Below are 21900 nucleotides of genomic sequence, written 5' to 3' on the forward strand. Positions count from 1 at the left end.
TTAAGATGATAAAATGTCATATGTATGTCATCTTTGTATATATACATCCATAATCGAATCTCACCAGTCTCTGAACTCTTTAGATAATTGAAAATCATCTTTATTTGCAAATGGATATGGCAAATAACTAAATACTGTAGAAACATGCATACATAGTTAAATACATATACAAATAATATAGGTCTATGAAGTCTGAACTGGCCAATAATACAAAAGAGTTAATAGGTATGCTATAACACAATACAATAGGCTATGCATCAGGGATCTCCAACCCTGTTCCTGGAAAGCGAGCGTCCTGTAGATTTTCACTCCAAACCCTAATCTAGCACAGCTGATTCTAATAATTAGTTGGTTGATAAAGCTGGTTGTTAGTTTCAACTGGGATTGGAGCAAAATATCTACAGTAGGGTAGCTCTCTAGGAACAGGGTTGGAGACCCCTGCTATACATCACGAACACACACAGTGCGTGTACAAAAATATACAACTATTAACCCAGCAGCAAATATTTACATCTTCTATAAAATGATCCAAAACAGATGACAGTTGAGGCATTTTTTTAATCCCGCTGTTATTGCTGTTTATACTAAACTAATTGTTCAGAATATTGTTCATGGAAATGATAATATGCATTAGAGAGAGAGAGAGAGAGAGAGAGAGAGAGAGAGAGGGAGGACTGGAGTATATTAGGTTTCATTGGCGTCATAACCCATTTTAAACCAAAACTTGCCAATAGGCAAAAGAGGGAGGAGATGTGTCCTGCAGTAAGCCTAGACAACTCTAACTAAACAGTCTCATCAATGTTACGTTCTTGAGGAGCTTGGTTCATCGAAAATACTGTGGTGTGGATAAGATGACCGACTTAAATTATGTTGAAATGTGTCATTACTCTTGACCAGTGGAGGCACACTTCTCCGCTACATTGCAACAAAAAAATAAATAATCTCAAGTACAGTTGTGTAGTTGACTAGCATGTGATGAAATAGAGTTGAAGAAACAGAATCATCCCAGAGCCAGTTCTTCAGTAATACATCAGATTGGGAATACACACTATAAATATAGAATTGTAAGATTACAAGTGAAAACCACACCAATCATACTTTCTAAAAGTACATTAATACCTACAAAAAACATTTGGCTTAGTATATGCACAACATTACATACTATTTTGAGGAAGTAGTTACAGGAACTATTCATTACATAGTTTGTGAAACTAGCGCTTGAATGTCAAAACTGCCTGGGGAAACTATGATGGTTTGTTCTCCTTTAGTCGCGTCTTCCACCTTCAGCGTCTTCCACCTTCCACCTGTTCCATCTACAAGTCTTGTAAATGCCAGGGAGGTAAGCAGCGACTGGAATCTCTAGTGTTCAGCTCATACAAGGTTAGTGATTCTAACATGTACAAATAAGGAGGCGGGAGGAATACTGGTTCCGTCCTTAGACAGGAGGTGGATGTGACGGTATCCTGGAAAAGGGAGTAAAACAGCTGTAGTAGACCATTCATCCCATCGTATTAAATGCTATTACGTGTGACTGTCATATTAGGAGGTTATATAATGAGTTTGTATGAAACGCTTAAATAACATGGATGAGCCTCACCTTGCTGAATACATGAGAAAGGCAAGGTATACTGTCCGACAAAATCATTCCTTGACGCCTTGTCGTAGTCCTCCACCACAAAGCGTACCAGGGCCAGTTCAGGCGCATGGATGGTGAACCGCAAAGTGTCATACCACACTGGATTGAACCCTGAGCAAACACAATTCATAAATATATCAAATAATAGAATATAATACTGTACTATACTGCTTTAATGTATCAGCATTTCTGTAAAAAGTCACATTGTAAGCATTTATGTGATTGGGATTTAATGGGTGTGTATATTACCATTGTTGTCTATGTATCTGGTCTCCTGCTTGGCCTGGTCTAGAGGAACTCCATGGATCTCCACTCTCACAAACGGGTCCACAACGGAGCTCTCCTTGATATTCACTTTGGGAAGCTGCTGTCCACTGATCACCTTGAAAAACACACACAAATATATACACACACAATGGGAGCACTTTAGGTCAGATCGGAAGGCTAGCGTTCCACTTGGTTTCTGTAGTTTTTCTGTTGTGGCTCAGGTTGTGTCTTAGGTAGGTCTCAGCTTGTTATTTGTACCTGAATGCAGAGACTGAGGGGTCGGTAGCCTTCCCGGTTAATTGGAACCTCCGGATCGAAACTCCTCTCTGACATCCTCATGAAGTCAGGTTTGAGGACGTAGCCACAGCGGCCATTTTGACCAAACAGTCCATCGTTGAGGTCCATCTCAACCCCTGCCGTCTGGAAATTCAACGCAACTGAGGAAGCGAGGAAAACAGAGAAATTAACCAACTGATCCGAACAGAAGCATAAGCTTAACTAGCTTCACAAAGTCATGTTTGGAAAAACGGAAATTGATATTTTGTTTAATCATTGTGTCATGCCTTAGAACGACCTAAAACGCCCCTCACCTATTTGAGTCCCTGTGTTCCACATTTCCTGTGGGTTGAAGTTAGAGGAGTCTGTTCTGAGGCCACTGGGATAAACCCTGGTCAGTTGCCTGGCATTGTGACGCACAAACTCTGCCCCTGGGCGAGAAAGGCAGTTAAACCATACATGAGATGAGCTTGAGGAACCATGCAATTGAACAGTACACATACAAAGCACTGTGTCTTCTAGTCATTCTGCCTCTGTTTACGGCCCTTACCTCTGAATGAATAACTGACTAAATCTCACTAATCAGGCAACATTTCCTTTCAGTAAATCAACAACTTTTGGCTTCTGTTTTGTGGTCCAAACAGAACGACACAAACTGTCCTGAGTGAGTAAGTGACTGGTTGATCCTGACTGATGATGTCGTGAGCTACAGTAGAGATTCAGGCCCCACCTGCCTCTCTCAAGTGTTTGCGGGCTTTGGACTCTGTGAAGGAGGATATCTCGTAGAACTTGGAGTGAATGCGGGAGTGCTTGAAGCTGCTGAAGTGGACACTCTTGCAGTAAACCACGCAGTCCGACAGCTCCTTTGACAGACGCTGCTTCGATTTCTGAGGAAAAGAACGAGAGTTGAATTGAATAAACTTTATTGATCCACAGCTGGGAAATTGGAGTGTTGACCTTTTCTAAGCTACATTCAATTCAACCACATATAAATTGGGCAATGGCTTGGACAATACTGCACTAAGAGGATTGAATATACACAGTAAAACCCTAGTTTTGAGAGCAACGTGGCACTCGTTGCAGTTTGAGAGGAGGAGTGGAGTGCAGCTAGCCCTGGGTGAAAGCAGCAAGTGGACCAAGGCAACCCCAATATGGAGTAAGTGATACTTCACTATGAAGCCAACCACGGTAGGTCTGCCAGTGCCAATCAGGCTTCGATGACCGAAAGCTTGAGGTATGCAGGCAGGCACAAGGCCAGACTAATTAGCAATGCAACCATGTGTCCCAGTCTTAGTGCACACCTGGGCTGCCTCTATATGAAAGCCGATCCGGAGCCGAACACAAACAGAGACTCTGAGCTACAGTCCCGTCTGTAGGACAGGACATCATCAGAGTAAGTTACACCAGGGCCAAGGGCATCCCAGAGCTCACTGCTCCTGTAGACAGCTGGCTTTACCCCTGATTACCATATTGATCAAACCATGTCAACCCTAGTATGGCATTCTCATCCATGGCTTTCGTTAAACATAGAGTATCAATGTTAAAAGATGTCTTCAATCCATGGACTCCATCTAATCTGTTCATGGGCACTGCTTGTTATTGAGCGATATCATGAAAGAACCAAGAATAAAGGTGCTTCCCCGACTTCAATTAAGTGTCTCGTTTTAGAGGGCTCTCTACCTCTATCCTACAGGCAGTCAGTCAGCCTTCTCTCTCAAAACAGTAGTACAGTCTTGAAAGAGAGTTGGTACCGTCGGCTCTCTCGTCCTCTCTCTCTCTCTCTCCATGGCTACCTCTAGTGTTCGTATGGCACCGTTAGGAGGCTCACTTGGTATAGTCCCTGGCTTTAGCCCTATATCTTTCATGAGCGATGTCAGAGTTGAACGCAACCCTTGGACAATATCAGTCCTATAAAAGTGTTATAACTTGGCTAAGTCAACACAGAAGATTCAGACAAAGAGGATACTCTTTTTGCCCTGATGGAGTTGAGGGACAATAGGGGAGTGAGTGACGGACGTCTTATGCTAAGTGGATTTGAGAGCAGGAGATGGAGTTGAGGAGGAGTGACAGTGAAATATATAGGACTACATCCAGGCAGGCCCAGAGTTTAGTGACAGGACTAGGGTTGGAAAGCTACCGGTAGTTTACCAAAGTTACCGGTAGTTTACCAAAGCTACCGGTAGTTTACCAAAGTTACCGGTAGTTTACCAAAGTTACCGGTAGTTTACCAAAGTTACCGGTAGTTTACCAAAGCTACCGGTAGTTTACCAAAGCTACCAGTAGTTTACCAAAGCTACCGGTAGTTTACCAAAGCTACCAGTAGTTTACCAAAGCTACCGGTAGTTTACCAAAGCTACCAGTAGTTTACCAAAGTTACCGGTAGTTTACCAAAGTTACCGGTAGTTTACCAAAGCTACCGGTAGTTTACCAAAGCTACCAGTAGTTTACCAAAGCTACCGGTAGTTTACCAAAGCTACCAGTAGTTTACCAAAGCTACCGGTAGTTTACCAAAGCTACTGGAAGCCTCAGTCTTTTTGATAATTAACAGAACATCTATGGCAGTCTAACATAACTTTGGTCATTTATACTTGAATATCTTTTTAAAAAATGTATTCATATATAGTATTCATTTTTTATACCTGTGTCCATATAGAGAAAATAGCCTAAGTAATGAAAAAAAAACATTACTCAGCAATGTCATTATTTTCAATGGACTCTGCAACTCCTCCAACTATTGACATTTTTTACAACTGCCACCAGTTTGGTGGCAAAACATTAACAACAAATGTTGACATAGTAAATAACTAAAAGTGTGTAAAAATATATATATATAAAAAGGATATTTCATGCTGAAACACTCATGTTAAATACCAATGGTATTTACTAAGTTGATGGTTTATGTTTAGGATAATGTTTTACAGCTTTGCCATTCTATCATCTTATTGAATTATTTCCTATATTTTACATGTGATAGGCCACACAGAGGGACAGAGATAATTACAGACACCTGTGATAATCTGAAGTACCCAAAAAGGGTGAAAGATGCCAAAATTCTAGTAGTTTACTGGTAAACTTCTAAAGTGTCCAGTAATATACCCTCCCTTTGAAACCCTAGACAAGAGACACAGACAAACGTCTCGCAAGTCGATCCCTAGAGGAAGTGGTGAGAGGTCGGACAGCTCCGGCCGAGGATCAGTAGCCCACCTTGGCTGTCACTGCAGAGGTTATCCTCGTCAATGTTGCATGCACAATTGCATACACAGGCACCCACCCACACACACACCAGTAGCCTACCTTGGCCATGCGTCGGAGGCTGTTGCTGTGGAGGCTGTCCTCATCGATGTCAGCCGCCTCGTCCTCGTCGCTCACCTCTCCTGTCAGGGAGTCCTCTGGCTCCACCGGCCCGTTCAGACTCTCCTCCAGACCTCCGATCTTCTTCCCCTTGAGAAGAATCTTCCCCTTCAGCTCCTGTCAGTCAGAACAATGGATCTAGATCGTTTCATCACCAGGGAATAGATATCATGCTTCTGTACCAGGGCATGTTTCAGAAAGCCTCTCGACAGCACGTCTCTCTCAACCTCTCTCTCTATTGCATATTGGTAACGTAACACAGATAGATATTTAGAGTCACCTACGTACTTGATGACTGTGGGCACAGTATGCAACAAACACTCGGGCAGAACAAATATACATCATGCACAGACAGACAATAGTCTTTGCATTGAGATGCAGGGCATATAAAGTCTGTCTTCACTGTCCTACATGGACCTGCAGGTCACGCCCAATACAATGTCAAAAGACTGAGAGAACAATCAGTCATATTCTATTCAGTGCTGAGGGAACAATATTGTGTCTATTTTAATAATTCACGGTGCCAGTGTTGCATCTTACAGCACAGATCACATGGCTCGGGAGGCACTGATAGAAAGGTAGGTAGCAAGACAGGTAGTGAAAGTGAAGGTGAACTGACAGGTCACTCTACAGTGGGGTTTCCCAAACTCGGTCCTGGGGGCCCCCCCACTCTTCCTTTAATGTGGGTTCTATGTTCAAACTGTCAAATATATGCATTTTTTTTTTTCATTTTTGCTTTCTGCCACATTCAGTATTTGCATATCTCAAATGAGTATTCATGATTCTTTTGATTACACGTAATCTATTGGAATACATTTAGATTTTTGTACAAGGAACTTTTGGGCAGGTTAATCTGTTTTATAGCCTTATATTAATATGATAAAACAGTGATTATAAAAAGTGAATCTGAAATTCTGTGTGAATTCTAATGAATGTGCTCTTCAATTATCTTTGAGGAATTCTATCAACAAGATAAACTGGTTTAATAATGTACATTCTAGGGCCTCCCAGGTGGCGCAGTGGTCTAAGGCACTGCATCGCAGCGCTAGCTGTGCCACCAGCGGCTCTGTCGCAGCCGGTCGCGACTGGGAGGTCCGTGGGGCGACACACAATTGGCCTAGCGTCGTCCGGGTTAGGGAGGGTTTGGCCGGTAGGGATGTCCTTGTCTCATCGCGCACCAGCGACTCCTGAGGCGGGCGGCTGGCTTCCGGGTTGGATGAGTGCTGTGTTAAGAAGCAGTGCGGCTTGGTTGGGTTGTGTTTCGGAGGACGCATGACTTTCGACCGTCGTCTCTCCTGAGCCCGTACAGGAGTTGTAGCGATGAGACAAGATAGTAACTACTAATAATTGGATTCTACGAAATTGGGGAGAAAAAGGGGGGTCAAAATAATACAAAAATAAAATGATGTACATTCTGTACACTGACTCCACCCGAAAGGGTTTTGTTGAGGGCGGCAGGTAGCCTACAGGGCGGCAGGTAGCCTACAGGGCGACAGGTAGCCTAGACTAGAGCCTAGCCTAGCCTAGAGGGTGGCAGGTAGCCTAGAGCAAGGTTTGCCAAACTTGGTCCAAAATTGTTCACTCGCTCCCTCGTGCTAAATTGAGGACCGTGGGGGCAACGTTAGTGAATTGGACCTCCACTTGGCAATCAAACTGCTTCCGGTTTCGACTGCGATTCCCCCGAGGGAAAGTGGATAGTGCAAGGGATGAGGGGGTAAAAATAATGTGTTTGGACTGCAGCCCATGGCAATTTGACAAACTCAATATGGCCGCCGGTCCACGCATTGCAGAACGCTGGCTTGAATTGGAATAGTAATGTCCGTTGTAGTAATTGTATTTCTGTGGGGACAATTCTGTCCTATCACCACCACCACCACGCTACGTTTGCTCTTGCCATGCTGTGGTGAGAGTCAGATCAGAGCAGATTACCTGGTAACTGTTCCTGGTGCCTGCCTTACCTCAGGAGAAGGAAAGCTGACGGGTATCTTTCCATCCAGGGTGCTTTTCAGCAGCTTGTCTCCAAGGATGGTGTTGAGGTGTTGGGCCATGACTCGCTGCTGTTCAACACCGCAGTGGTTCTCGGTGGACAGGATGACCGGGTACTCTGATACCTGGGAGGGGAGGAAGGGGAGAGTGAATAATTCAACACTGGACTGCAGCATTCTCAGTGTGAGGAGAAAGGCTATACCTGCTACCAGTTTATATACACCAGCGGCTTCTCCACTGTGGCAGACAGGACAGGGGTCGCATGGAGCAGCCCAGGCCACCATCCAGTTGCAGACAGACAGAGAGTGAGTCCCAAACGACCCCCCCCCCCCCCTATGTAGTCCATCCACTACATTCTGGGCTGTCCTGTATGAGTGGCTGCATCCCAAATGGCACCTTATTCCCTATGCAGTGCACTACTTTTGACCAAGGGTCCCGAAACCCTGACACATAACATGAACCTGACTGTTTTGGCACAGAATAGGATAAGTCTTTGACAGGCAGGTCACATGCTGGTTTACTGTGTGAGGGCTCGGCTTTCTGAAAGGGCCGTGGCTTTGGGATATCATGATGGAATGATCCCCCTCCTGACTCATACACATATAATGAGGTGCTGAGTGAGGAGTGTGTTGATACTGCAAGGTACTGCAAGTTATTGGATTCCTGTGTGCAAAGTACTGCACTGGTAACGGACCATGAAAATGCTAAACAATGATTGGATCTGAATAGTTGAAAACACCCCTGTATTCTGCACTGATATGTAAACATTATGTCACGATACCGCAGAGAATACCCGTGAAGCCTACCATACAAAGAGGTTTAAGCTTGTCATTACAATTTTTTTCTGGATAAATAAATACCTTGAAGGCATAGTTTCTCAGTGCGATCACAACATCTTTGAAGAGGATCTTGGAGGTGAAGGTGTGTCCATGGTAGACGATAGGCTCTCCATTGGGACCGTCCCAACAGTCTACTTCTACACACCGACAGCCTCGCTTGAAAGCCCTAACGAAGAAGAAACAAGTTTGCCTTTTTGGACTATTAATTTTAATGGACATCGATCAACCCCTCTGATTCTGTCTTCTAAAAGTTAAGTCGTAATTCACCTCAAGACAGAGATCAAAATCATCTTCCAATACAAAGGATAAACCACTCTCAAGAACGGCCTACTAAGCCTTCCCATCAGCCACCACTGGCGTAGTGTACATACCGTATGTATCCCTCGACACTGCTGTGTCCTCGAAGCTGGTCCTCCATCAGGTATGTGTTGTGTGAAGAGGAGATGAAGTAGTGGTTGAGGGGCTGAGTCATGTCCTGGTACAGGCTCTGCTGTCTGGGGTGGAAGATGGAGCCCTCAGCCGACGCCAGGTACATCAGGAAACCGTCGATAGACATGGCCTTCAGCATCTTCGCTGTGGAACAACAAACAAAGTCAAAAAAGAAAACATTGCTATCAGTTGAAACTATATATTTATATTTTTCATTACAACCATCATGATATTCATTCAAATATATTGGCTCTTGGTTGAAATAACAAGAACTATTGGACCAGGGATGTTGACCTGATGATATGGTTATTGACCTGATTATTCGTAGGGTGTGATTGGTCAGCTATAGCCACAAATCATGCCAGGGTCAGAGGTCAGTACTACCTGTGTCGGAGGGTTCGTAGCGCTCGATGAGCTCCATGGCCAGCTGCTGAACCCCGTCCACCTCCTCCAGTTGTTCATCTCTCAGGAACTCCTCCAGGTCCCGCAGAGACAGCTTCTGTCCGTCGCCAGAGTAGTCCTGGAACACCCTGAGAACGTCCTCTCTCTGGGTCAACATCTTGTAGAACAGGACAAACTCATCATCCTCCAGAGTCCCCGTCTGAGACTTGTCTGCCGTCTGTAGATAAAATGGAGAAAGGTCTTCAGGCCTCAACAGACAACAGCAATATACCAGAATCAAAGATATACAGTCTTATTAAGATGATCTCAGGGCTTTTACCATGAAGAGTCGGTGAGCGTGATGTTCGTTCATGTCCACGTTCATCATCTTCAGCAGGACCCTGATCTCCCGGAAGTTCATTCTGCCGTCATTGTTCTTATCAGCCTTCTTAAACCATTCACAGATCCACCTGGAAATGTCGCTTAAGGGAAATGTCATCATGCTACAGGGAAACCTTTGGAGCTATAACACAAACGATAGTCTGCTATACACATGTATAGTGCACTTCTTAACTTCATTAAGCAAACTAGCTAGGACTATGTATCGTATTTGGCCAGGTTCCTGTTAAGCACTTTGTGACAACTGTTGACATATACAGGGCTTTGCAAATACATTTGATTGATAGGTTTAGCTTGTCAGAAAGGATACTGGTCAAGCTTCTCACTCTCGCCCATGTTCTCCAGGTTCTCGATCAGCTTCTTCATGCCTTTGATCCAGGACTGGGCCTCATCCGCCGAGTCTGCCACCAGGTCCAGGTTGCCACGGCGACCACGGAACACCAGGGTGAAGCAGCGGTCCGGAGGAAACTCGTCTGCGATGCTGAGCAAAACCTCTGACTGGTGGCCCTCACGCACTGTCTCCACGTCACTCACAGAGACTGTTGAAAGGGAAAAGAGAAGCGGAATACTATCTACTTAGGTATCTCTTTAGGTATTTATCTCCTTAGGTGTTCTTTAGGCCCTTTGCTCCACTTGTGGCTAAAGGGAATACGTCAAGTCTTTAGGTACATGGTGAACCCTGTATCCCAATATTCTCACTCACTTCAGTGATGATAAAACTAGACCCCTGCCACAACAAAATGACTCAAATTAAAACCACTTCAATCAGTGTAGATGAAGGGGGACGAAAGGATTTTTAAGCCTTGAGACAATTGAGACATGGATTGTGTATGTGTGCCATTCAGAGGGGGAAATGAGCAAGACAAAAGATTTAAGAGCCTTTGAACGGAGTATGGTAGTAGGTGCCAGGCGCACTGGTTTGAGTGTGCCAAGAACTGCAACATTGCTGGGGTTTTTTCACGCTCAACAGCTTCCTGTGTGTATCAAGAATGGTCTACCACCCAAAGGACATCCAGCCAACTTGACACAACCTTGGGAAGCACTGGAGTCAACATGGGCCAGCATCCCTGTGGAACAATTTCGACACCTTGTAGAGTGCATGCCACGGCGAATTGAGGCTGTTCTGAGGGCGAAAAGGGGTGCAACTCAATATTAGGAATGTTTTGTCCACTCAGTGTATAGCCTGCTGCCGAACATAATCTTATGGACAATCATATAATAAGTATCATATGTGACAAAATGTGTGTCAGTAGGTGATGTTGCCTAAACATTGTCTAGGCATGTAAATGTCACTACTCACATGTGGAGTGGGCGTTCCCGGCCTTCTTGGACTTGTACCAGATGGTCATGCAGTCCTCCTGCAGCTTGAAGTAGCGCTGCTTCTTCCAGGTGCGAGACTTAATCTTCCTCATCACCGTGCCAACAATCATGGACTGGAGGTTGTCATCGCCCTGGATACCTGATCAGACACATTAGGGAAAGAAGGTGTCAAGGCCCAGATAACTGTCCTGTCCTGACATACATTATGGCTACTGCTCAATATCAGTCAACAGTAGCCTGGTCTCAGATCTGTTGGTGCAGTCTTGTCAACTCGTACAGATCTGGGATCAGTCTAAGGACATTCACCTCAGTCTCGCACAGACCCATAGAGTCATTACGCACTACCCACTGGGCAGACACTGGTTGAATCAACGTTGTTTGAACGTCATTTGTCTACGTATTGTGACGTGGAATCAACGTGGAAAACGTTAAAACATTCAAAATCATTTTCATCCTATATTCAATATATATTGGGGGATTGAAAGTATGTCAAATTTCATATATGATAGACATTTTATTTGACCTTGTTTCAATGTTGATAGTAAAATTGTATTTTTAAATCAACGTCATTGTTTCAACATCATGCCATCAACCTAAATAACGAGGTATTGAAATAAAATGTGAAGGCACAGTCCAACAATTCTTGCCTGAACAGGGACTACTACTGGTATGAGGGGGAAATGCATTTCAGTGAGAACAAGTCTACCATCCAGATGCCTACATCTATGTACCATACTTAGCTTTGAAAACAAGCTGTGTTCGTTTCAGCTGAGTTATTATGTAAACACAGATTGACACTGATCAGCTTCCATACTCAGTTGCGTAGACTACCTAAATAACCCTAGCCCTAACCTATCAATCATTAATTTGTTGACAAACTGGATATTGAATGGTGAACGCAATTGATATGTTGGATTCACGTCTCCATCTCAACCAAAAATCCAAGTTCAAGAATAGCATTAAATCAAATCAAACTTTAAATTAACTTGAAATAAAGTTTGATTTGATTTAGTCCTATTCTTCAACTTATATTTTTGGTTGAGATGGCGACATGAATCCTACATATTAATAATTTGTAGATTAAATTAGAAATCCATCAACCATCCTTCATATAAAAGACAATATCCATTATTATTAATATAATGAATTTTGCATCCTATTGATAGGGCTAATGGTAACTACTTCTAAACTTCCATCAACCATGGATGAATGATGGTATACCTAACTACATGTTGAAATGATGGGCTGCATTTACACAGGCAGCCCAATTCTGATATTGTTTCCACTAATTGGTCTTTTTACCAAATCACATCAGCTCCTTTTCAGAGTAAAAAGATCAATTAGTGAAAAAAAATATCAGAATTGGGCTGCCTGTGTAAATGCAGCCAAAGTGTCCTTTGTTGGGCAAATCAGATGTCAATGTAGCCTACATAAACTCAGCCTCACTCCGAATTGCCTTTCACATACAGCTTGTGTTAGAAAAGTTAGAAGAGTTACTTTAAAAACAATTTAACGTTATTTAGGTAGTCAACTCAAATGAGTATGGAAGTTGATCAAGGTCAAAATGTATTGAGATGATAGGTCAGCTAAAGCGAACACAGCTTGTTTCCAAAGCTAACAGGGTACATAGAGGTAGGCATCTGGATGGTAGACTTGTTCTCACTTAAATGCATTACCCCTCATATATCAGTAGGAGTCACTGTTCAGGCAGAAATCATTGGACTTTGTCTTCACACGTTATCTCAATATACCACTTTATTTAGGTTGATACAGTAGCATGACGAAACAACGACACTGATTCAAACATACCATTTTACTACAACATTGAAACAAGGTCAAATAAAAGATGTCTAATCAAATCTAAATTTCAGCATCATTTCAACCACCCAATTGAATATACAATCAAAAATATTTTTTACGTTTCTGTGGAATTTTCAACGCAGTTTCAACGTGTACATAGTTCTGATGATTATGTTGAAATTAGATTGATGTAACAACCTGTTAATCAGGTTAAGTCAATGTATTTCAGTTAACATTTTACCCTCATTTTTATGCTTACAAAGCTGGTTGAAATGAGATGACTTTTTTCATATCCAATGTATTTTCGCGTTAATTCCACGTGGCAAATGACGTTGAAACAACGTCGATTCAACCAGTGTGTGCCCAGTGGGTATTGTTCTGATCAATATGCATATTTATATCTCAAGAATAAACTTACGCAGGCCACATCCCATAGAAGCCATCGGTGGTTGTTTTACGCTTTTTCCACCTGCTGCCCAGCAAAAAGGTTGACAATTGTATGTATGGTAAGTCATCAGAATGTGTGAAGAGAGGAGAGGTGCTAGGATGAGAGGAAGAGAGGATAGGTGCTAGGATGAGACAGGATGAAAGCAAAGTTGTAATATTTTACAACCAAATGATAGTTCACAATGCTGTAAAGTCAATACTTAGAATGTCATATTACAAACTACAGCAGACTTGATATAAACAAATAATACATCTTTTGTATCACTCCCTGACTTTGCCAGAGTAGTTTTTGGATTTGACTCTCAACCTGTGATGTGTGCCCTGTTGGGTTCAATTGCATTTCTCTAATTGACTGAATTTAAATGGAATTTACCCCAATTTTATGGTCATTCTCACGAAACTGGCATTTGACCCACACATTTTCTCTTGGACCACTGAGATATGAGATTTTCTTAAAACTGTATTGTTGGTTAAGGGCTTGTAAGTATTTCATGGTAAGGTCTACACGCAACAAATAAAATTGGATTTGATTAGGATCTTTACTTCTATCTATTTCATCATAATTATCTTTTTTTCTGATATTATGCATTTTATAACAATTTCCACAACTACCAATGTAACAATTGTCATTACCGCAACAGTTTTGCATGGACTCACTTTGTGGGGAATAATCGTGTTTAACACGATTTTTGAATGACTACCTCATCTCTGTACCCCACACATAAAATTATCTGTAAGGTCCCTCAGTCGAACAGTGAATTTCAGACAGATTCGTCAACAATGACCAGGGAGATTTTCCATTGACTCAAAAAGAAGGGCACCTATTGGTAGATGGGTAAAAATAAAAAAAGCAGACATTGAATATTCCTTTGAGCATGGTGAATTTATTAATTAAACTTCGGATGGTGTGTCAATACACCCAGTCACTACAGGCATCCTTCTGGACTCAGTTTCCTGAGAGGAAGGAAACTACTCAGGGGTTTTCACCATGAGGCCAATGGTGACTTTAAAACAAAGAATTTAATTGCTGTGATAGGAGAAAACTGAGGATGGATCAACAACATTGTAGTTACTCCACAATACTAACCTAATTGACAGAGGGAAAAGAAGGAAGCTTGTACCGAATAAAAATATTACAAAACATGCATCCTGTTTGTAACAAGGCACTAAAGTAATACTGCAAAAAAAATGTGACAAAGCAATTCACTTTTTGTCCTGAATACAAACATTTTATATTTTGGGCAAATCCAATGCAACACATTACTGAGTACCACTCCTCATATTTTCAAGCATAGTGGTGGCTGCATCATGTTATGTGTATGCTTGTAATCGTTAAAGACTGAGCGCAGGCAAAATCCTAGAGGAAAAGATGAATTCACCTTTCAGCAGGACAATAACCTAAAACAAACACAAGGCCAAATCTACACTGGAGTTTCTTACCAAGAAGACAGTGAATGTTCCTGAAGGGGGGCCTAGTTACAGTTTTGACTGAAATCTGCTTGAAGATCTAGACCTGAATGGTTGTCTAGCAAAGATCAACAACCAGAGGTTATTCTAACATGTATTGACTCAGGGGGTTGAATACCTTGACAAAAGTATTTTGACAAAAAATTACAATTAAATCCATTTAACCCACTTTGAAAAAACATATTGAAAAAGTCAAGGGATGTGAATACTTGCTGACTGCCCTGTAAGTACTGTAATTACATGCATGTATATTTAAAGGTCAAAAGTAACAAAGAGACAAGAACAAAAATGTATCCAAGGTCTTTACAGGTAATATGTGTGTTTTAGATTTAGGTGTTTTAGAATGTGGATATTTGTGATTAAAAAGGTACTATAGATACAATTCTGGATTGAATGGGACGGTATAACACAATATGCCTATAAAGTATCTACAGTTGAAGTCTGAAGTTTACATACACCTTAGCCAAATACATTTAAACTCAGTTTTTCACAATTCCTGACATTTAAAAATCCCTGTTTTAGGCCAGATAGGATCACCACTTTATTTTAAGAATGTGAAATGTCAGAATAACAGTAGAGAGAAGGATTTATTTCAGCTTTTATTTCAATCATCACATTCCAAGTGGGTCAGAAGTTTACATACACTCAATTAGTATTTGGTAGCATTGCCTTTAATTGTTTAATTTGGGTCAAACGTTTTGGGTAGCCTTCCACAAGCTTCCCACAATAAGTTGGTTCAATTTTGGCCCATTCCTCCTGACAGAGCTGGTGTAACTGAGTCAGGTTTCTAGGCCTCCTTGCTTGCACATACTTTTTCAGTTCTGCCCACAACTTTGCTCTACTTTGATGTCCTTAAGCCATTTTGCCACAATTTTGGAAGTATGCTTGGGGTCATTGTCCATTTGGAAGACCCATTTGCGACCAAGCTTTAACTTCCTGATTGATGTCTTGAGATGTTGGTTGCTTCAATATGTTCACATAATTGTCCTCCCTCATGATGCCATCTATTTGTGAAGTGCACCGGTCGCTCATGCAGCAAAGCACCCCCACAACATGATGTTGACACCCCCGTGCTTCACGGTTGGAATGGTGTTCTTTGGCTTGCAAGCATCCCCCTTTTCCTCCAAACATAACGATGGTCATTATGGCCAAACAGTTCTATTTTTGTTTCATCAGACCAGGGGACATTTCGCCAAAAAGTATGATCTTTGTCCCCATGTGCAGTTGCAAACCGTAGTCTGACTTTTTTATAGTGGTTTTGGAGCAGTGGCTTCTTCCTTGCTGAGCGGCCTTTCAGGTTATGTCGATATAGGACTTGTTTAACTGTGGCTATAGATACTTTTGTACCTGTTTCCTCCAGCATCTTCACAATGTTCTTTGCTGTTGTTCTGGGATTGAATTGCACTTTTCGTACCAAAGTAAGTTCATCTCTAGGAGACAGAACGTGTCTCCTTCCTGAGCGGTATTACGGCTGCGTGGTCCCATGGTGTTTATACTTGAGTAATATTGTTTGTACATATGAACGTGGTACCTTCAGGCATTTGGAAATTGCTCCCAAGGATGAACCAGACATGTGGAGGTCTACAATTTTTCTTCTGAGGTCTTGGCTGATTTCCTTTGATTTTTCCACTGAGTTTGAAGGTAGGCCTTGAAATACATCCACAGGTACACCTCCAATTGACTCAAATGATGTCAATTAGCCTATCAGAAGCTTCTAAAGCCATGACATCATTGTCTGGAATTTTCCAAGCTGTTTAAAGGCACAGTCAACTTAGTGTATGTAACCTTCTGACCAACTGGAACTGTGATAGAGTGAATTATAAGTGAAATAATCTGTCTGCAAACAAATTGTTGGAAAAATTACTTGTGTGATGCACAAAGTAGATATCCTAACCAACTTGCCAGAACTATAGTTTGTTAACAAGAAATGTGTGGAGTGGTTGAAAAACTAGTTTAATGACTCGAACCTAAATGTATGTAAACTTCTGACTTCAACTGTAAATATGTGAGATATGAAAAAGCGTGTGCGAGCAAGGAGGCCTACAAATCTGACTAATGTCATGGAATGGGCCAAAATTCACCCAACTTATTGTGGGAAGCTTGTGGAAGGTTACCCAAAACGTTTGACCCACGTTAAACAATTTAAAGGAAATGCTACCAAATACTAATTGAGTATATGTAAACTTCTGAACCACTGGGAATGTGATGAAAGAAATAAAAGCTGAAATACACTGCTCATAAATGAAAGGGAACACTAAAATAACACATCCTAGATCTGAATGAATGAAATATTCTTATTAAATACTTTTTTCTTTACATAGTTGAATGTACTGACAACAAAATCACACAAAAATTATCAATGGAAATCAAATTTATCAACCCATGGAGGTCTGGATTTGGAGTCACACTCAAAATTAAAGTGGAAAACCACACTACAGGCTGATCCAACTTTGATGTAATGTCCTTAAAACAAGTCAAAATGAGGCTCAGTAGTGTGTGTGGCCTCCACGTGCCTGTATGACCTCCCTACAACGCCTGGGCATGCTCCTGATGAGGTGGCGGATGGTCTCCTGAGGGAACTCCTCCCAGACCTGGACTAAAGCATCCGCCAACTCCTGGACAGTCTGTGGTGCAACGTTGGTTGGTGGATGGAGCGAGACATGATGTCCCAGATGTGGTCAATTGGATTCAGGTCTGGGGAATGGGCGCGCCAGTCCATAGCATCAATGCCTTCCTCTTTCAGGAACTGCTGACACACTCCAGCCACATGAGGTCCAGCATTGTCTTGCATTAGGAGGAACCCAGGGCCAACTGCACCAGCATATGGTCTCACAAGGGGTCTGAGGATCTCATCTTGGTACCTAATGGCAGTCAGGCTACCTCTGTCCTGCACGGTGTTGGGCTGTAAGCACAACCCCCACCTGTGGATGTCGGGCCCTCATACCACCCTCATGGAGTCTGTTTCTGACCGTTTGAGCAGACACATGCACATGTGGCCTGCTGGAGGTCATTTTGCAGGGCTCTGGCAGTGCTCCTCCTTGCACAAAGGCAGAGGTAGCGGTCCTGCTGCTGGGTTGTTGCCATCCTACGGCCTCCTCCACGTCTCCTGATGTACTGGCCTGTCTCCTGGTAGCGCCTCCATGCTCTGGACACTACGCTGACAGACACAGCAAACCTTCTTGCCACAGCTCGCATTGATGTGCCATCCTGGATGAGCTGCACTACCTGAGCCACTTGTGTGGGATGTAGACTCTGTCTCATGCTACCACTAGAGTGAAACCACCGCCAGCATTCAAAAGTGACCAAAACATCAGCCAGGAAGCATAGGAACTGAGAAGTGGTCTATGGTCACCACCTGCAGAACCACTCCTTTATTGGGGGTGTCTTGCTAATTGCCTATAATTTCCACCTGTTGTCTATTCCATTTGCACAACAGCATGTGAAATGTATTGTCAATCAGTGTTGCTTCCTAAGTGGACAGTTCCTAAGTGGACATTGTATTGTTTAAGTGTTCCCTTTATTTTTTTGAGCAGTGTATATCATTCTCTCTACTATTATTCTGACATTTCACATTCTTAAAATAAAGTGGGGATCCTAACTGACCTAAGACAGGTCATATTGACGAGGATTAAATGTCAGGAATTGTGAAAAACTGAGTTTAAATGTATTTGGCTAAGGTGTATGTAAACTTCCGACTTCAACTGTATATAGTTTAATGTAAACTTCAACTAGTATACAATTGTTAGGACTGATGGACAAACTACAGCATCATATTTTGTGTTTTATTAAAATAAGGTTTTTCTAAAAGTACAATTTTATAAATCACATCTCGGTAATGAGAATTTGGGGTGAAAATGTACAAAATTCAGACACATTTTTTTAGATTGATTTAAAATAAGAAACTGCCAAAAAACTAGACATCTTAGTCTTCAGAATTATAGTTTATTTTTGCAGATGCATCATGGTTTTGTAACAATTTGAAACGGACATGCTTAAAACTGGTTTCATGAGAATCACCCAAATGCTGCATAGCACAGCACTTTTTAAGTCCAGGATCAGCAGCCTCTTTGTCCAACCCTCATCCTCCTATCTTCGTCCATTCAGCCTGTACCAGCCGGGTGGAAAGCACCGGCTCTGTTTTGCTGTGTCATGTTTTCACTGAGTAGTCCAGTCTATGACTTTGTCCTCTTCTTGTTTTGAGAGGTGGAATTTCTGAGGGCAGCAGACACTCATGTTTTTTTTTTTTTAAATCTCTGCCATTGTTTGGAATGACATTCCATTCACTCATCATAGCAATCCTATCTAGGTAGATTTATGAACAAGGTATAAAAATAGTTAATAATCCGCTTATCAACCTTCGCAGTGGAACTGAAACCCATCTAAAATAATGTCTGGTGGGACAAGAAGTTAATCCCTGTCCCAGGAAATGATCTCACACTTGTCCATGTTCATGACTGCTGACAACATCGCACCCCAAAAAAACCGAATGGAAACACTTCTGATAGCATCGTCACTGAGAAACGTTCGTAAAACAAATATGCAGAGTATGGTTGGTTTGCATATTAAACACACCTATCAAGCCTTTGAACTTCCAGAGCAAAAAGCAATAAAAAGTTAATGCAAAGCAATTCCATTTACTTAATCTAATTTGAATGATTCATTGTAAAACTATGGTTATTGTGATCGATGACACACCCCGCCATCGCAAAACTCACGCATCACTTATGCTGTTCTATTTGCAGTATGTTTAGCAATTGAGTTTCATTATTCATGTCTGCTATTGCTAATAAAATACCTTCTTTAAGTCTGCCTGTCCTCTTCTCATACTGACACCGGTTATACACATGTATGACATACAGTACCAGTCAAAAGTTGACAAACCTACTCATTCAAGGATTTTTTTCTGAATTTCTTACTTTTTTCTACATTGCAGAATAATAGTGAAGACATCAAAACTATGAAATAACACATATTGAATCATGTAGTAACCAAAAAATATTTATTTATTTATTTGAGATTCTTCAAAGTAGCCACCATGATGACAGCTTTGCACACTCTTGGCATTCTCTCAACCAGCTTCATGAGGAATGCTTTTCCAACAGTCTTGAAGGAGTTCCCACATATGCTGAGCACGACCTCAAACCATCTCAATTGGTTTGAGGTAGGGTGATTGTGGAGGCTAGATCATCTGATGCAGGACTCCATCACTCTCCTTCTTGGTCAAATAGCTCTTACACAGTGTGTGCTGGGTCATTGTCCTGTTGAAAAACAAATGATAGTCCCAATAAGCGCAAACCAGATGAGATGGTGTATCGCTGCAGAATTCTGTGGTAGCCATGCTGGTTAAGTATGGCTTAAATTCTAAATAAATCACATACAGTGTCACCAGGAAAGCACCCACACACCACCACCTCCATGCTTCACGGTGGGAACCACACATGCGTAGATCATCCGTTCACCTGCTCTGTGTCTCACAAAGACACGGCGGTTGGAACCAAAAATCTCAAATTTGCACTCATCAGATCAAAGGAGAATTTTCCGACGGTCTAATGTCCATTGCTCGTGTTTCTTGGTCCAAGCAAGTCTCTTCTTATTATTGGTGTCCTTTAGTGGTGGTTTCTTTTTATCAATTCGACCATGAACCCTGAATCATGCAGTCTCCTCTGAACGGTTGATGTTGAGATGTGTCTGTTACTTGAACTCTGTGAAGCATTTATTTGGGCCACAATTTCTGAGGTTGGTAACTCGAATTAACTTATCCTCTACAGCAGAGGTAACGCTGGGTCTTCCTTTCCTGTGACGGTCCTCACGAGAGCCAGTTTCGTAATAGCGCTTGATGGTTTTTGCGACTGCACTTGAAGAAACTTTCAATGTTCTTCAAATTTTCCGGATTGACTGACCTTCATGGCTTAAAGCAATGATGGACTGACATTTCTCTTTGCTTATTTGAGCTGTTGTTGCCATAATATGGACTTGGTATTTTACCAAATAGGGCTATCTTCTGTATACAACCCCTGCCTTGTCACAACACAATTGTTTGGCTCAAACACATTAAGAAGGAAAGAAATTCCCCAAATTAACTTTTAACAAAGAACACCTTTTAATTGAAACGCATTCCAGGTGACTACCTCATGAAACTGGTTGAGAGAATGCCAAGAGTGTGCAAAGCTGTCATCAAGGCAAAGGGTGGCTACTTTGAAAATATAAAATATATTTCGGTTTGTTTAGCACTTTTTTGGTTACTACATGATTCCATGTGTTATTTCATAGTTTTGATGTCTTCACTATTATTCTACAATGTAGAAAATAGTCAAAATTAAGAAAAACCCTTGAATGAATATGTGTTTCCAAACTCTTGACTGGTAATGTATATACACACAGTGTGTTATACATCTGTATAACTGGTGTCAGTATGAGAAGAGGACAAGCAGACTTAAAGAAGGTATTATTATTATTTACAATGACGGCCTACCCTGTAGAAAACAGTAAAGAAACAAAAACTCTTGAATGAGTAGGTGTGTCCAAACTTATATATATATATATATATATATATATATATATATATATATATATATATATATATATATATATATATATACACACACACACACACACACACACATATATACACACACACATTTTGTAGTCCAAACTATCCTCTCTACTGAGTCCATTTCCTCTACCTCTTCTAAATCTCTGTCATACCGTCTGACCACATAATTTCACTGGGTTCAGAAATAAAAACATGTCTCCCAAATAATGTAATTAATCCTCACCAGGAACCCTACAACACATTTAAATGTTACTAATTGAAGCTGGTTTCTCTCTACATACAATAGTCAGTAGGCTAGCAAACATGGGAGGAATTAATGTATTGACAGACATAAAATGAAAGGACAGCGGGCTGGAGAGAGGATAGCTACCGACTCACCCGATGGAGGGGCATCTCAGCTGGATCCAGGTGCGTCCTGTGTCTGTTGTGGTTCCGGAGCTTGAGACAGGGAGGGGAGCTGGCCCTGTCTGTCTGGCTGGGTCAGCTCTGGCTCTGCATGCCGCTGTAGAGAGCTGAGAGAGAGGCGGGCAGGGATAGCTGATCCTTACTGAGTCAACACAGTCGCCAACAACACTCGGACACACCCTTCCCATCCTCCACTCTCCCCCCCCCTCCATTCATCCAACCTCGTCTTTGTTGAGTTTTTTTCCATTCAAAGGGAGTGTTAAATGGGCAGTCAGTTTGAAATGTAATGAGCTGTACAAAGATCAAGTACCTGAGCCAACAGCCCAGATCAAAAACTATGTTAT

At 41.9% G+C, this 21900-nt stretch overlaps 1 protein-coding gene across 2 annotated transcripts; it reads right to left on the minus strand.

The window, feature by feature from the left end:
- Positions 1 to 84: 84 nt before the first annotated feature.
- On the minus strand, positions 85 to 21708 carry plcd4a (phospholipase C, delta 4a). 2 transcript variants are annotated; one of them, XM_021608850.2, is made up of 16 exons: positions 21530 to 21708; positions 13103 to 13156; positions 10865 to 11023; positions 9875 to 10103; positions 9506 to 9635; positions 9169 to 9403; positions 8727 to 8928; positions 8377 to 8521; positions 7489 to 7641; positions 5474 to 5647; positions 2910 to 3066; positions 2494 to 2610; positions 2162 to 2340; positions 1886 to 2018; positions 1598 to 1747; positions 85 to 1463 (listed from the first exon to the last, which is right to left on the minus strand). In XM_021608850.2, exons 2-16 carry the CDS (start codon positions 13125 to 13127, stop codon positions 1372 to 1374), a joined length of 2280 nt encoding a protein of 759 aa, XP_021464525.1. In that variant the 5' UTR covers positions 13128 to 13156; positions 21530 to 21708; the 3' UTR covers positions 85 to 1371. The 2 variants fall into 2 exon arrangements, with proteins under 2 accessions (XP_021464525.1, XP_021464524.1); XM_021608849.2 differs by having other exon boundaries at positions 13103 to 13225.
- Positions 21709 to 21900: the final 192 nt, after the last annotated feature.

The sequence above is a fragment of the Oncorhynchus mykiss genome, chromosome 7 (assembly GCF_013265735.2).
Source record: "Oncorhynchus mykiss isolate Arlee chromosome 7, USDA_OmykA_1.1, whole genome shotgun sequence".
Classification (NCBI taxonomy): Eukaryota; Metazoa; Chordata; class Actinopteri; order Salmoniformes; family Salmonidae; genus Oncorhynchus; species Oncorhynchus mykiss.